The sequence below is a fragment of the Musca domestica genome, unplaced genomic scaffold (assembly GCF_030504385.1).
Source record: "Musca domestica strain aabys unplaced genomic scaffold, Musca_domestica.polishedcontigs.V.1.1 16, whole genome shotgun sequence".
Lineage (NCBI taxonomy): Eukaryota > Metazoa > Arthropoda > Insecta > Diptera > Muscidae > Musca > Musca domestica.
The window spans coordinates 2,577,421-2,592,860 of NW_026712219.1; the positions used below are offsets into that span (position 1 = coordinate 2,577,421).

At 34.3% G+C, this 15,440-nt stretch overlaps 1 protein-coding gene across 1 annotated transcript; it reads right to left on the reverse strand.

Annotated features, from left to right (window-relative positions):
• Positions 1–776: 776 nt before the first annotated feature.
• LOC131801422 (putative inorganic phosphate cotransporter) lies at positions 777–7,792 on the reverse strand. The gene is made up of 6 exons (XM_059120186.1): positions 7,786–7,792; positions 7,582–7,615; positions 7,365–7,536; positions 6,201–7,286; positions 6,040–6,146; positions 777–804 (listed from the first exon to the last, which is right to left on the reverse strand). Exons 1-6 carry the CDS (start codon positions 7,790–7,792, stop codon positions 777–779), a joined length of 1,434 nt encoding a protein of 477 aa, XP_058976169.1.
• Positions 7,793–15,440: the final 7,648 nt, after the last annotated feature.

The following is a 15,440-nucleotide window of genomic DNA, read 5'->3' on the forward strand; positions in this document are numbered from 1 at the left end:
TGTGATGTAAGAGCCCGATAGTCTTCAAATTTCACACATCGCAATAATTTTATTAGCACAAGGTTTGGTGCGCAAATGGAATGTATCGGTCCACTCCTTCCGGTACCTCCCCCACAAAAGGTCGAAATTTCAAAAAATAATTTTTGCACACAAAGAGAAGCGATTAACCGGTTTTGCTCTAACTTTGCAAATCCTAATATTTGCGTCAGTGCTAGGTCAGGTGCGAAAATGGACAATATCGGTCGACTCCATCAGGGACCTCCCCCACAAAGGGTCAAAATTTTGAATAATTACAACTTTTATAAAATGTGATGTAAGAGTCCGAACGTCTTCAAATTTCACAAATTCCAATATTTTTATAAACCCAAGATCTGGTGTTAACATGGAATGTATCGGTCCACTCCTTCTGGTACCTCCCCCACAAAGTGTCGAAATTTTGAATACCCATGAAGCTCATAAAAAGCCAAATTAAGATCCGATTCCATTTAGACTTGGCACATCTCAATATTTCTATCAACACAAGATCTGTTATAAAGGTGGTATAGATCGAACCATTTCTTCTGGTACCTCCCCTATACATAGGGTTCAAGATTTTGAAAAACAAATCGCACAAATAAAGCTAAATAAGCATCCAACTCTTTTCAAATTTCACACACACAAATATTTTTGCAAACACAATATCTGTTGTGAAGTTTATACGAAGGGTCACAATTTTCAATAATTGTATCTGTCATAACTTTCGAAACAATTAAGCAATCCTTTACTGTTTGCTATGTTCAAATATTTCTCTCAATAAGAAGCCTGATATGAATATGAAATTTATCGGAATTTATGATTTCGCATAAAATTTGACATAAATAACTTTTCTTCATATTTTTGAGTCTGATACGAAATGGACAATATTGGCCCATTCCTTTGAAACCGGCTCCATAGAGGGTCAAACGTTTGAATAATTGTAACACTAGTCAAATATATTTCGATTATTTAATCGAACATAGGCTGAGGGTATATATCTGTCGGCAATACCGACTGATACTTTTTAACTTGTTTTCATTGTCTTACAGAATCATATTTGTATCTAAAATCATATTTGTATCTAAAATATTTAGCATGATTTTTAAAATTTTGAATTTTGTAATAACCTTTTGACCAAAAATCTTACATTTTTGAAAAAAAATTATATTTTTAAGGCTATTTTATGAGGTACCTTTAGAATAACAATTTTGGATTTTTTGCGAAAATATTTTAAAGGACTTTTTGACCAAATTATGAAGGTTTGTCATACCGAAAATTGTAGATTTTTTAAAGAGACATGATAAAAGATCTTCTGACCAAACACCATGAAGTTTGTTTTGACAATTATTTACAGATATTTCCATGGGCTTAAAAAATATTAAAAGACATCCTGACCAAACATCGTAAACTTTTTAAAGACATTTTTTTTTTTTTTTTTTTTTTGAAAAAAATCTTTTATTTTTAAAAAAGATAATGCACGTTGCGACCAAAACATGTGGATTTTTTAAAAAATGTGTTATGCAAAATTTTAAGGGCTCTTTGATCAAAAATTTGTAAAGGACTTTCTGACCAACATTTGTGGATTATTTAAATTATTTATTTTGAGGACAAAAAGTATTTGATTTCGGAGACATTTTATGAAGGGAAATTGTGGATTTTTTAAGAAAATCCTATGAAGGATCTTCCAACTAAAAAAAATTTCGGGACTTGATCAATAATCATGGGTTTCTATAAACAATTTTGGAAGAATCGTTGACCAAAAAAATTGGATTATTGAAAATCATAAAATATCGCTTTAGTGAAGAATCGTTTAAAAAAAAAACAGATAAAAAAACATTAAGTTCGGCCGGGCTAAACTTTTAATACCCTCCATCTTATGGGAAAGGAAACACAAGAACGCATTGTGACCCACAAATACCAATTTTTAGACATATTCGTGGGAAAATGTCGCAAAAATCATAAAATAAAACGTGAACCTTTACACACAATGTTTCGCCAACGAAGCTAGATCCTATTAGGACACACAAAATTTTTAGACAAATCCGCGAAGAAATGTGATAAAAATCAACAAAATACTGAATATATGGAGTACCGTTATATGGGAGCTATACCAAAACGTGGACCTATACATAAAATGTTTCGCCACCGCAGCCAGAATTCATTATGGCCAACAAATATCAATTTTTAGACAAATCGGTGAAAAACATGTAGCAAAAGTCATCAAAATACCGAATATCAGGAGGAACCGTTATATGGAGGCTATACTAAATCGTGGACCTATACATGCAATGTTTTGTCACACGAACTAGGACCCACTATGACATACAAAATCCCGTATTTCAGACAAATCCGTGAAAAAATGTGGCAAAAATCGTCAAAATACCGAATATCGGGAGGTACCATTATATGGGGACTATACCAAATCGTGGACGGATATGTCTCATTTTCAATACCAAACTTACTAGATACAATACAAATTGTTCTGCTTAATTTTGACGCCCAACGTCAAATAATGTGGGCTGTATCGCGATTTTAAGAGGCAGACAGACAGACAGACGGACATCGACTTAGAATTTTATGCTGATTATGAATATATATACTTTATGAGGTCTACGACGAATATATAGGGATGTTATAAAACGGAATGACAAAGTTAATATACCCTCCCTTCCAAGGTTGAGGGTATAAATATTATTGTAGTCATTTCTTTGAAAAATAAAAAAATTAAGGTTGTAAATAAAAGGATTAGAAAAAATCCTTTTTTATAAGGGCAATCTGGTCAAAAATCGGACCTTATAACAAAAAATATTGGGTTTTTTGAAGGATCAAAAACGGTGAATTTATAAGGAAACATTTTTGAAGTATCACAAAACGTAGGTAGTTACCATAGATTTTTAAGAAGCAATTTACCAAAAATTGTGGGTAAGTTCGTTTAATCGACCACAATTTTTTTCAAAGAAAAAAGTTTGTAGGATTTTGCGGCGCAAAAATGGTGAGGTTTTAAGTTAATTTGTGGAAAATTTGATTTTTTTATGAAAAACTCGAAAAACGGGGATTTTATGAATGACAATATGACAAAAAATGTTGGATATTTAAAAAAAAATATGAAGAATATTGTAGATTTATTGAGAATATATAGAATTCTCCGACCAAATATAAACGATGTTTTAAGAAAATATATTGGAGTACCATTTTGACTAAAAATCGTCAATTTTTATGAAAATTTCGTAAGAAACCCCTCCAATTGTTTTAAAAACATCGTTTGAACCTGTGTTGAACTAAATGACATTTTATGAAAGAAACAATAAAAAAATTAACTTTTTTAATACATCAATTATCTTGTATTTTTGAACATAAAATTGAAGGATGCCCGTACAAAAAGTCGTAATTAAAAAATTGTGAAGAAACTTCTGGACAAAAATGAAAAATATTATTTTATAAAAATTTTTGAAGTACCTTCTGGTTGAAAATCCGAAATTGACAAACAAAAAATTGAAAAACCATCTGCCATGAAATTTTGATTTAAAAAAAAAATGTCAAAAGTCGTGCTAAGGATGTTCTAACTAAAACCAGGAAGTCGGGAGGTGCCGACCATATTATACCACTATGTATATTTTGTAGAGTTCCCACAACAAAAGATTTTATGTGATAGATAATACCACCTATCAACATTTGGCTTTAGAGCAGTTATAGTTTGCTATCGAGAGCATGATATCACTTAGAGAAGGATTGTATCAAAAAAACCAGTAAAGATAGTCTAAAAGCCGACTACACCACTTTGTTAATTTAGTAGACCTCCACATAACAATTAAAAGTTTTTATGGGAGAATTCAATCATACACGCTATGATTATAATTATAATTTAAAGTTCAAGGACTAAATATGCCAAAGCATTTGTATATTTTAAATTCGGAATTGTATTGCCCATTTGGTGCACAATTAACTAGAAATCGGATAAAGATATATATGGGTGCTATATCCAAATCTGAACTGATCTCGATAAAATTTAGCAAAGATACTTCTGAGCTGTATTTGATATATTTCCCTGAATATCGTTGTTACGGAGAGCATACTACGGTTGTGGGTAACAAATATAACAAATCGGATGAGTAATATATACGGAAAATATAGCTATATCTGAACCGATCTTCACCAAATTTGACATACTAGCTTCTAGACTCAATTCGGTCGTAAGTGCCAAATTCCATCACATTTGGACAAATATTAGACGTTTGGTGCACAATAAAAGATAAATCGGACGAAGTTAGATATGGGAGCAATATTCAAATCTTAACCTCGATCTCGATAAAATTTAGCAAAGGTATTTCTGAGCTGAATTTGATATATTTTACCAAAAATTGTTGTTGTAGAGTGCATATTACGGCGGCGGTGGACAAAAATAACAAATCGGATGAACAGTATATATGGGAGCTATAGCTATATCTCAACTGATTTCGATCAAATTTGGCATACTTATTTTCAGGTCCAATCTGACCGTACGTGCAAAATTCCATACTATTCCAACTATTATTACACGTTTGGTGCACAATAAAAGGCAAATCGGACGAAGATATATATGGTAGCTATATCTAAATTTTGACCGATTATCTCCAATTTCAAAAGGGTTCGTCCTTGGGCCAAACAAATGATTTGTGCAAAATTTCATCTGGATTGGGCAATAAATGCGTACTTTGTTTACAAAAATACATGGACAGACGGACGGACGGACATTCATAAATCGACTCAGAATGTGATTCTATGCAGATCATCAAAAGAAACTATGGGTCTATCTCGTTTCCTTTTGCTTGTTACAAACAAATGCACAAAGACATAATACCCTGACCACCTTGTGATGTAGGGTATAATATACATCGCTTGATTCTTGACTTAATTCTGTCGGATGTGCCAAAAAGCAGGTCAGTCGGACTGATATTGGCTGTTTGGTGCACAAGTAAACCTAAATCTGAACCGATCTTGACGAAATTTGATACACTTATTTCAGAACTGTATCTGATATCACGTACTAAAGATCATTCCTGTGGAATGCATATTACGGCATATATACTGAATTCAGTAAAATGTACCAAAACCCAGGTCATTTGGACTTATATTGGCCATTAGGTGCACAATTAATCCGAAATCGGTTGAGGATATATGGGAGCTATATCTAAACCTGATCCGATTATCACCAATTTCAATAGGGTTCGTCCTTGGGCCAAACAAATACAGTTTGGAAAATTTCATCTCAATCGGTTTATAAATGCGACCTGTATTTTGTTCACAAGAATACATGGACAGACGGACGGACGGACGGACTGACATGCATAAATCCACTCAGAAAGTGATTCTATGGAGATCCTCAAAAGTAACTATGGGTCTATCTCGCTTCCTTCTCCATGTTATAAACAAATGCACAATAACATAATACCCCTACCACTATGTGGTGTAGGGTATAATTAAGGATTTCTATAAACCTTTAAAGAACGGTTTGGCCAAAAAATTGTATTTTTTTAAGTATAATTATTTGAAGAATTATAATGTCAGTCTTAATCAAGAATTTCTCGGATTTTCTTAAACATTTTTTTTTTGCTCAAGATTTTTTTTAAATGACCTTTTGATGGAAAATTTTTAATTTGTACACAAAATTTAAAATTTACTCTTGACCAACAATTTTTAAAATTTTTGAACCTGAAACCTAAAGTTAGTTCGAAATTTTGTACGAAATTTGTTTTGCCGATTTTGAATTCTAAGTATTAGACGATATTTACCTAATGCGATTTAAAAAAAGATTATTTTTCAAGAATTTTTATTCACAACGTTTCAAGACTATAAATGTCAACAGTTAAATGGTGTAATATTTATAAAAAATAAAAACACAAAGGAACAATTTTAACCCATGACCACTTGTTGAGGGTTCAATCTCCAATTTTATTAATTTCGATTGCAACTTTACTCCCTGACGGCTGATCGTCCAAACTCGGTTCATAATCATTTTGACTTATATGCGAAAGAAAATCTGGATCATTCCATGGTTGAGGATCGGTAGATCCCCAAATCAGATAGATTATATTGCCCACAGTGTAAACACTGCCACAGATGGCAAACAAGATTTGCCATTGTCTGTAATTGGACTGAAGAACAACAATTAAGTGTTTTTTAATCAAACTTTTCAGTACTGAACTTACATTATCCTCGACAATGGCACTCGCCACTATGGGCGTTAGAATTGGCATTATGGTTGCCGTGGCATTTATAAGACTCATCACAATACCGGTGTGATTTGGAGATAGGTCGATGACATTTAGACCACTGCCAATCATGTTGCCAGCATTGGTAGCCACAATGACTATCAGCAAAATGGCAGCCAAAACCTGTTGTTGCACCTCCAATAAGCCCAAACCAAAAAGGCATGCTGCAGGTATCCAAAATGAAATGGAGTTGTATGTTTTTCTCAGACCATTCAAAGTTAACACCTTGTAATTCAAGAGCACATCAGCCAGCACCAAATATACATAGGACATTATCCACAACACTATGAAGGGTAAGGCGGAATAGAAAGTATTACTTTTCATATCCATGGCAAACACTCCGTTCATGTAGTTTGGTATGGCAGCTTGTATTGCTGAAAAACACCAGGCCTCGGAACTGCGAGCCACTAGCAGGGCCCAAACCGGTGGGGAGGTTAAAATAGCTTTCCATGGTATGGGTATTGATTTCCGGGTGGCTTCACTGTCTTTCGAAGCTTTTTTCTCCAATGATGTCAAAATGTACAGCCTCTCTTCAGGAGTTATCAATTTAGAGGTATTGGGTGTACTAGAGCCAAGAATCTCCCATAACCCGCACCAAATGACGCCAGCAGCACATGCTATATAAGAAATTCCCGGCCAGCCCAGACTGGAAGTTGCAATGATACCACTTACTAACATGCCCAAGAGAGTGCCACACTCAATACCCGAACTGGCCAAGGCACCCAAACGATTACGTTCTTTCACCGGGCACCAATTGGCCAGATGCGCATATGCGGCGGCCAAATCGAAGCCCTGCAGCAGACCTTGCAAAACTCGAACGGCACAAAATATTTGCCAATCGCCCCATTTCAAGGTGAAGGGTAGAACTAGGCCCACCAATGAAGAGCCAAGTGTTGCAGCCAACAATGTTGCTTTGGCGCCATAGCGTTTACACACATAACCCGCTGGAAGTTGGGTAACAACATAACCCCAAAAGAAACTGGATAAAATATATGATTTTTCCGCTTCACTCCAATCGTATTGCTAAAAAAAAAAAAACAATTTTAAAAAGTATTTCCGTAATTTTCTTAAAAAAATATTTATCTGGTTTGCTTCACCTACCGGAAAATTCGGATTTGTGGTTAAGGCATTCGTCATGGCCACCAATGATATGCTGGCACTGTATTTGGTCATGTAATTTATGGAAATTCCAAAAAATAACAACACTGCTTGGACATGTCTCTGACCAATTAGGGGTCCTCGGGAGTAAATCACATTGTATTTATTATGGAACCTTTTTTGAGCAATTATTAAATAAAAAAGATTTTTGTGAACATACCTTTTGAACCAGCTGTTGTCATCCTTAAGTTTTTCTAAACCAAAAAGAAAAATAATAATCCGCTCTAAAATATCCTGCCCGCTTGGCGTCACACTGGGCGTTTAACAAATCGTTATACCAGACCCTATTCAACTTAAATAGAAAATTTCACTGAAAAATGAATTGATCCAATATAGTAATGTTATCTGGCGTCAAAACACGTACCAGCCATAAGACACTCAAGCTGAGGACTTTTAACATAAAACTTGCGATAAAAGTGTAACAAAAAAATGCTTATTACAGAAAACATTGAATGAATCGATCACTTTCGTTAAAAATTTGCTGATTTGTAAAACAAACAAACAAAACTGTCCTTGAGTTCGACATATTGCACCCTTGGCAATAAGCATGGAAAAATTTCTAAAAAAAAAAAAATTCGAAAGTATCAGTCGATTTGCTCACAGATATGACTACTTGTAATCGTTTATAAAAACCATAACCGAAAAATAAGTATGGTTTATATTTACAAATAATAGTAACCAGTAAATGCACTTAAAAAAACACAATTTCAGTATAAAACAAGTAAGCAAAGGCTATAGCCGTGTGGGACCGATCATGTGATACCCTACAACACTACAATATATTAGAAGCGCCCTTGTGTCCAAATAAAAAATTATTACAAAATATACACAGTCAAAATATATACAGTCAAATTCAAAAAATCGCATGAGATAAAAAATATGAAAATATAAAAAAAATGTCACAAAATACCACAAAATCTATGTTTACGTCATTATTGGCATCTTTTTATACGACTTTTTTTAAATTTTATTTTCTTATGCCAAGAGGCCAAATTTGTCAATATCGGTCCAGCCAATCTTGAGATATAAGCATTCTAGCTAACACCCCCTTCCATTGCAGATATACATTGTATATATTTCGCTATATATATCCGATATATTTACTATCGGCATCTACGTAATGGTCACAATTGATCTGTTCGTATATTTGCGATTTCGCCGGGATTCGCATTTTAGTAGCAAATTTGACTTTTATTTAACACAAATGATATGTTTTTTTCCACCCACCATATATTACCCGATGGCCATCAAAATTGGAAGGCTTCTACCCAGGCCTAAGCTCTAGCCACATGCGATTAGTCTATAATTGCAATCTGTAAAGCAACTGCAAAATCAGAAATTTTTTTCAATTTTTGATCATTATGAGATCATCTTCAAAAGAAATATGCTACTATTCTGGCCCTAGCCCCACCTCCATTCTAAATTTCGGGCCATAATTGCAACATGTAAAATGACTACAAATTAACATGGACTGACGGACGGACGGACAGACATAGCTAGATCTACTCAGCTCGGCGAGATAGGAAGATCCATATATACTTTCCTGGGTGGGAACTAAAATTTCGAGGTGTTACATAATTTATGGCCCAATCAAACTTATAATACCCCCTAACACATAGTGTTTTAGGGTATAGAAATGCAATATCGTAAGGCTTTATTCATATAATAAAAGCGTTTATTTATTATTATAGAACAAGTAAAAAACATTAAGTTCGGCCGGGCCAAACTTTTAATACCCTCCACCTTAGGGTAAAAGAAACATTAGAAGAAATATGACAAGAACCATTAAAATGCCGAATATTGGGAGGTTTCCGTTATATGGGGATTATACCAAATCGTAGACCTACACATGCAATGTTTCGCCAAAGGAGCTAGAACCCATTATGACCTACAAATACCAATTTTCCGACAAATCCGTGAAAAAATGTGGCAAAATACCGAATGTTGCGAGGTACCGTTATATGGGGACTATACCAAAACGTGGACCTATACATACAATGTATCGCCACCGAAGCTGGAACCCATTATGACCAACAAATACCAATTTTTAGACAAATCCGTGAAAAAATCTGGCAAAAATAATCAAAATACCGAATATCGGGAGGTACCTTTATTTGGAGCTATACCAAAACGTGGACCTATACATGCCATGTTTTGCCACACGTACAGGGACCCGTTATGACCTACAAATACCAATTTTCAAACAAATCAGTGAAAAAATGTGGCATAAATCATCAAAATACCGAATATCGGGAGATACCGTTATATGGGGACTATACCAGAACGTGGACCGATATATCTCATTTTCAATACCAACCATCCAAGACACAATACAAATTGATGTGCAAAATGTTGGCGTCGCGTCCACGTCAAATAATGTGGGCTGTATCGTGATTTCAATAGACAGACAGACGGACATCTTTAAATCGACTTAGAATTTTATGCTGATTATGAATATATATACATTATGGGGTCTACGACGAATATTTAAGGATGTTACAAACGGAATGACAAAGTTAATATACCCTCCTTTCCAAGGTGGAGGGTATAAAAGGTTCGGAAACAAGATGGTCTCGGAAATAGCCACCAACCTTGGTCAGTTGCTATGGTTTTTGCGTGGGGATATTTTCCCCAACAGTTATTTAAAATAAATCTCTCTCCACTAATGAATAAACATATTTTTTATAAAAACAACAATAATGCAATAAATCTAACTATTTTGAAACAAAAATTTAACTACGGCATTCCCCGATATTCGTTATTTGGATGAATTCGGCGACATTTCTTACCGGAATTGTTTATAATTCCGTATTCAAAGTTTGTAATGGGTACTACAACCCCTGACAGAAAATTGTCTATGTAGGTCCACGTCTTCATATAGTCCACATTTAATGGCACCACATATAAGGACAACGATATCGTATATTCCCCGATATAACTGTAACTCCCGATATTCGATATTTTGATGATTTTAGCCACATTTTTCAATGGAATTATCTGAAAATCTACACAAGGGGTTACTTCTGAGTACTTTACCCTCTGGAAGAGAATTGTCTATATAGGTCCACGATATCGTATGGCCCCCATTGAACTGTTCCCCCGATATTCGCCCATTTGGATTAATGTAGCGACTTTTTTTTACCGGAATTGTTTCAAATGTCGAATCTAAAGTTTGTAATGTGTATTTCAGCCTATGACAAAAATCGGTATATGCAAGACCACGTCCTCGTATAGCCCCCATATAACGGATTTCCTTTCATCGTTAGTTTTCCACAGATTTTTTAATTTTTTTGAAAATTTTCAAGTTCCTTCAAAATGGTGGATGCTATTAAAACTCCGGCCTGGTGGAACTTTGCTTCGTTTTCACTTGTTCAATGTTATATATTGGCCTTGTTCCCTTATTCTTTTTTATTCGTTTCAAACAAATACAATTGACATCTCTGGATGGGCATAACAAAATTGAGAGTGAGTGTATGAGCGTAAATGAGAATTCATAACCAACCAGAAAAGAAAGTCTTCAGATAACCAATAAAAGTTTTTATGGGGATTTTGTGAGAATTAAATCATACCTGCTAGGATTATAATTAAAATTTAAAGTCCAAAGGAATTAATTTGCCGGAGTATTTGTATCTTTTCAATTCGGGCTTGTATTACTCATTTGGTGCACATTTAACTTGAAATCGGATAAAGACATATATATAGGAGCTACATCCAAATCTGAGCCGATCTCCAAAAAATTTGGCAAATATATTTCCGAGCTGTATTTGATATATTTCCCTGAATTTTGTTGTAACGGAGTCCATATTACGGCTGTGCAGAATAAATATAATAAATCGAATGTACAATATATATGGGAGCTATACCTATATCTGAACCGATGTTCACTAAATTTAACGTACTTGTTTCAATGCTCAATTTAGTGGTAAGTGCAAAATTCCATTCTATTTGGGCTAATATTACACGTTTGGTGCACACTAAGTGCAAATCGGACGAAGTTTGATATGGGAGCTATATCCAAATCTCAGCAGAGTTCGACAAAATTTAGCAAATGTATTTCAATCGAAAGAACAATATAGGGTGAAATAAGAAAACTGCAACAAGGTCAAACGTTATAATTTTTATTATTATTTTTTTAATTGAATGAAAGCAAAAAATGTCGGAAACAGCATCAAAGTTTAGAATTAGTTTAGATTTGTTCAAATTGGTCACCTTTGGCACGAATTATGGCCTTCAAACGATGAATGAAACCGTCACACTTTGATATTTTTTAGTGCCAACCTTGATTTCCAAAATACTCCAGACACAATAGTGCAACGGATTGGTATCCGGAGATTTTGGTGGCCATTGTGAGCTAGAAATGAAGCGAAGAACTTCATTTTGTAAAAATTTTTGGGTGGCGCGTACTGATTGCGATAGTGCTGTCCTGTTGAAATGTCCAAGGTCTACGGCCAAAATGCTTGAGTGCCAAGAATATTTTCGCGAAAATATTTGGCATTTATTCTGATGCCACGGTCGATTAATACGAGCGGAGAGCGACCATGGGCTGTTATGGCGGCCCACACCATCACTATGGCCGGCTCTTGAGCTCTGCTGGCCAACCGATACACCGGTGCCCATTTTCAGCTGACCTCTTTGGCACGATCATTTTGTTTGTTTACAAACTGCTGGACAACGAATGTTTTCTCATGGACAAAACCAAATTCGACCGTTCACCACTTTCAGCCAAGCGAAGCAACTCTTTAGCTCTTTTCAGACTATTTTCTTTCTGTAGCGGTGGAAGTTCTTGCACTTTTTGGAATTTCAATGGCTTTACCCCGAGCTCATTTGTTCAGCTCACAAGCCGTTTTTCGGTCATTGCGACGCGGGGTTCGATCAAGTCGCTTCTTTACTTTTCGAACCATTTCTGCTGATTTTGCTGGTTTCTTCCGTCCACTTCCTTGACGTCGGGCTACGCTACCAGTATCACGGTAACGAGAGATGATTTATTTGTTTAAAAAAATACATGGACAGACGGACGGACATGCATAAATCGACTCAGAATGTGATTCTATGCAGATCATCAAAATGAACTATAAGAAATGCACAAAGACATAATACCCTGACCACCTTATGGTGTAGGGTATTAAAATCGCTAACGAAAAGCGAGAAAATAGAATACGCGCACTAAAGTACATTTTTGGACAGTTTTGTACATCTATGCTGTTATAGACTTTACACACTATGCCACGCAAATATTCCAGTCGGCTATAGCAATCGCCTACCTTAAGCAGTAACTCACATGAAACAAACTTGGCGTTGACGTTAAGTGCTAACGTCTTTAATTATACCCTCAGCCATATGGCTACAGAGGGTATATACAATTTGCTACAGTCAAAACATGCCTAGTCGAAAAAACGGTTTTATACCCTAGGTCTCTTTGGAACAAATCCGTTTCAGAACATTTGGAATCGATCTAGCAATATCCGTCCGTCTGTCTGTCTGGCTGGTGCGCAAGATAACCCTCGAAAGGAGAATCTGAATTGGTCCAAACTGGGTACATCGCAATTTTTTTGTCAAACTTAGATCGAGTTCGGAGATGGGAATATCGATCCACTCCTTCTAGTACCTCCCCCACAAAAGGTCGAAATTTTCAAAAAATATATTTTTTTTGCAGAGAAAGAGAAAGGATATTCCGATTTTGCTCCAACTTTGCAACTCGTAGTTTTTGCGTCAGTGCTAGGTCAGGTGTGAAAATGGACAATATCGGTCCACTCAATCAAGTTCCTCCCCCACAAATGGTCAAAATTTTGAATATATACAACTCTCATAAAATATTATATAGCAGTCCGATTGTCATCAAATTTCACATATCCTACTATTTTTATGAAATCAAGATCTGGCAATAAGAAGGAATATATCGCTCAACTCCATCTGATACCTCCCCCTCAAACGCTAAAAATTTTGAATATCCATTATGTTCATAAGAAGCGATATCAACATCCGATTCCATTCCAGACATGGTACATCTCACTATTTACATCAACACAAGATCTGTTATAAGGATGGTAGAGATCGGACCATTTCTTTTGCTACCTGCCCAACATAGGGTTCAAAATTTTGACAAATATAACACTCAAAGAAGGCGAAATAAGCATCCCACTCTCTTCAAATTTCACACATACAAGCATTTTTGCTAACACAAGATCTGTTGCTATCTTGTGCCACAAAGGCACAAAAAATTCTATACATTTATCTGTCATAAATTGCGAAACAATTATTTAAAACTTGCTATATATAAATATATCTCTCTTTGCCAGAAACCTGAGATGAATATGGGATTTATTATTTCCCATAAATTGGATATTATGGTTCGATTTTCCTGTAATATTGCCCATACCAATTTTTATACCCTACACCACAAAGTGGTCAGGGTATTATGTCTTTGTGCATTTGTTTGTAACAGGCAAAAGGAAACAAGATAGTTCCTTTTGACGATATGCATAGAATCACATTCTGAGTCGATTTATGCATGTCCGTCCGTCTGTCTGTCCGTCTGTCCATGTATTTTTGTAAACAAAGTACAGATCGCATTTATCGCCCTATCCAGATGAAATTTTGCACAGATCATTTGTTTGACCCAAGGACGAACCCTATTGAAATTGGAGATAATCGGTAGAAATTTAGATAAAGCTTCTATATATATCTTGTGCACCAAACGTGTAATATCAGTCCGAATAGTATGGAATTTTGCACATACAACAAAATTAGGTCTGAAAATAAGTATGCCAAATTTGATCGAAATCGGTTCAGATACTGCTATAGCTCCCATATATATTGTTCATCCGACTTGTTATTTTTGTCCTCCGCTGTGTAATATGCACTCTGTAACAACAATATTTATGGAAATATAGCAAATACAGCTCAGAAATACATTTGCTAAATTTTATCGAGATCGGTGCAAATTTGGATTTAGCTCCCATATATAACTTCGTCCGATTTACCTTTGATTGTGGACCAAACGTCTAATATTTGTCCAAATGGGATGGAACTTGACACTTACGACCGAATTGAGTCTAGAAGCTAGTATGTCAAATTTGGTGAAGATCGGTTCAGATTAAGCTATAGCTCCCATATATATTGTCCATCCGATTTGTTATATTTGTTACCCACATCCGTAATATGCACTCTGTAACAACAATATTTATGGAAATATAGCAAATACAGCTCAGAAATACATTTGCTAAATTTTATCGAGATCGGTTCAAATTTGGATATAGCTCCCAGATATAACTTCGTCCGATTTACCTTTGATTGTGCACCAAACGTCTAATATTTGTCCAAATGGGATGGATAATAATAATAATAATAATAATAATAATAATAATAATAATAATAATAATAATAATAATAATAATAATAATAATAATAATAATAATAATAATAATGATAATATTAATAATAATAATAATAATAATAATAATAATAATAATAATAATAATAATAATAATAATAATAATAACAACAATAAAAATAATAATAATAATGATAATAATAATAATAATAATAATAATAATAATAATAATAATAATAATAATAATAATAATAATAATAATAATAAAAATAATAATAATAATGATAATAATAATAATAATAATAATAATAATAATAATAATAATAATAATAATAATAATAATAATAATAATAATAATAATAATAATAATTATAATAATAATAATAATAATAATAATAATAATAATAATAATCATAGCGTGTAAGTTTGAATTCTCCCATAAAAATTTTGAATTGTTATGTGGAGCTCTACTAAATTAGCAAAGTGGTGTAGGGTATCATAAAGTCGGCCCCGCCCGACTTTAAGACTTTCTTTACTGGTTTTATAGTATAGTACAACCCCACGTCGCAATATTTATATCATATTTACTTAGATCCGATACGAAATGGCCAATATTGGCCCATTCCTTCGGAATGTACTCCATAAGGGGTTATATATTTGAATAATCATAACAGAATTCACAATATTTT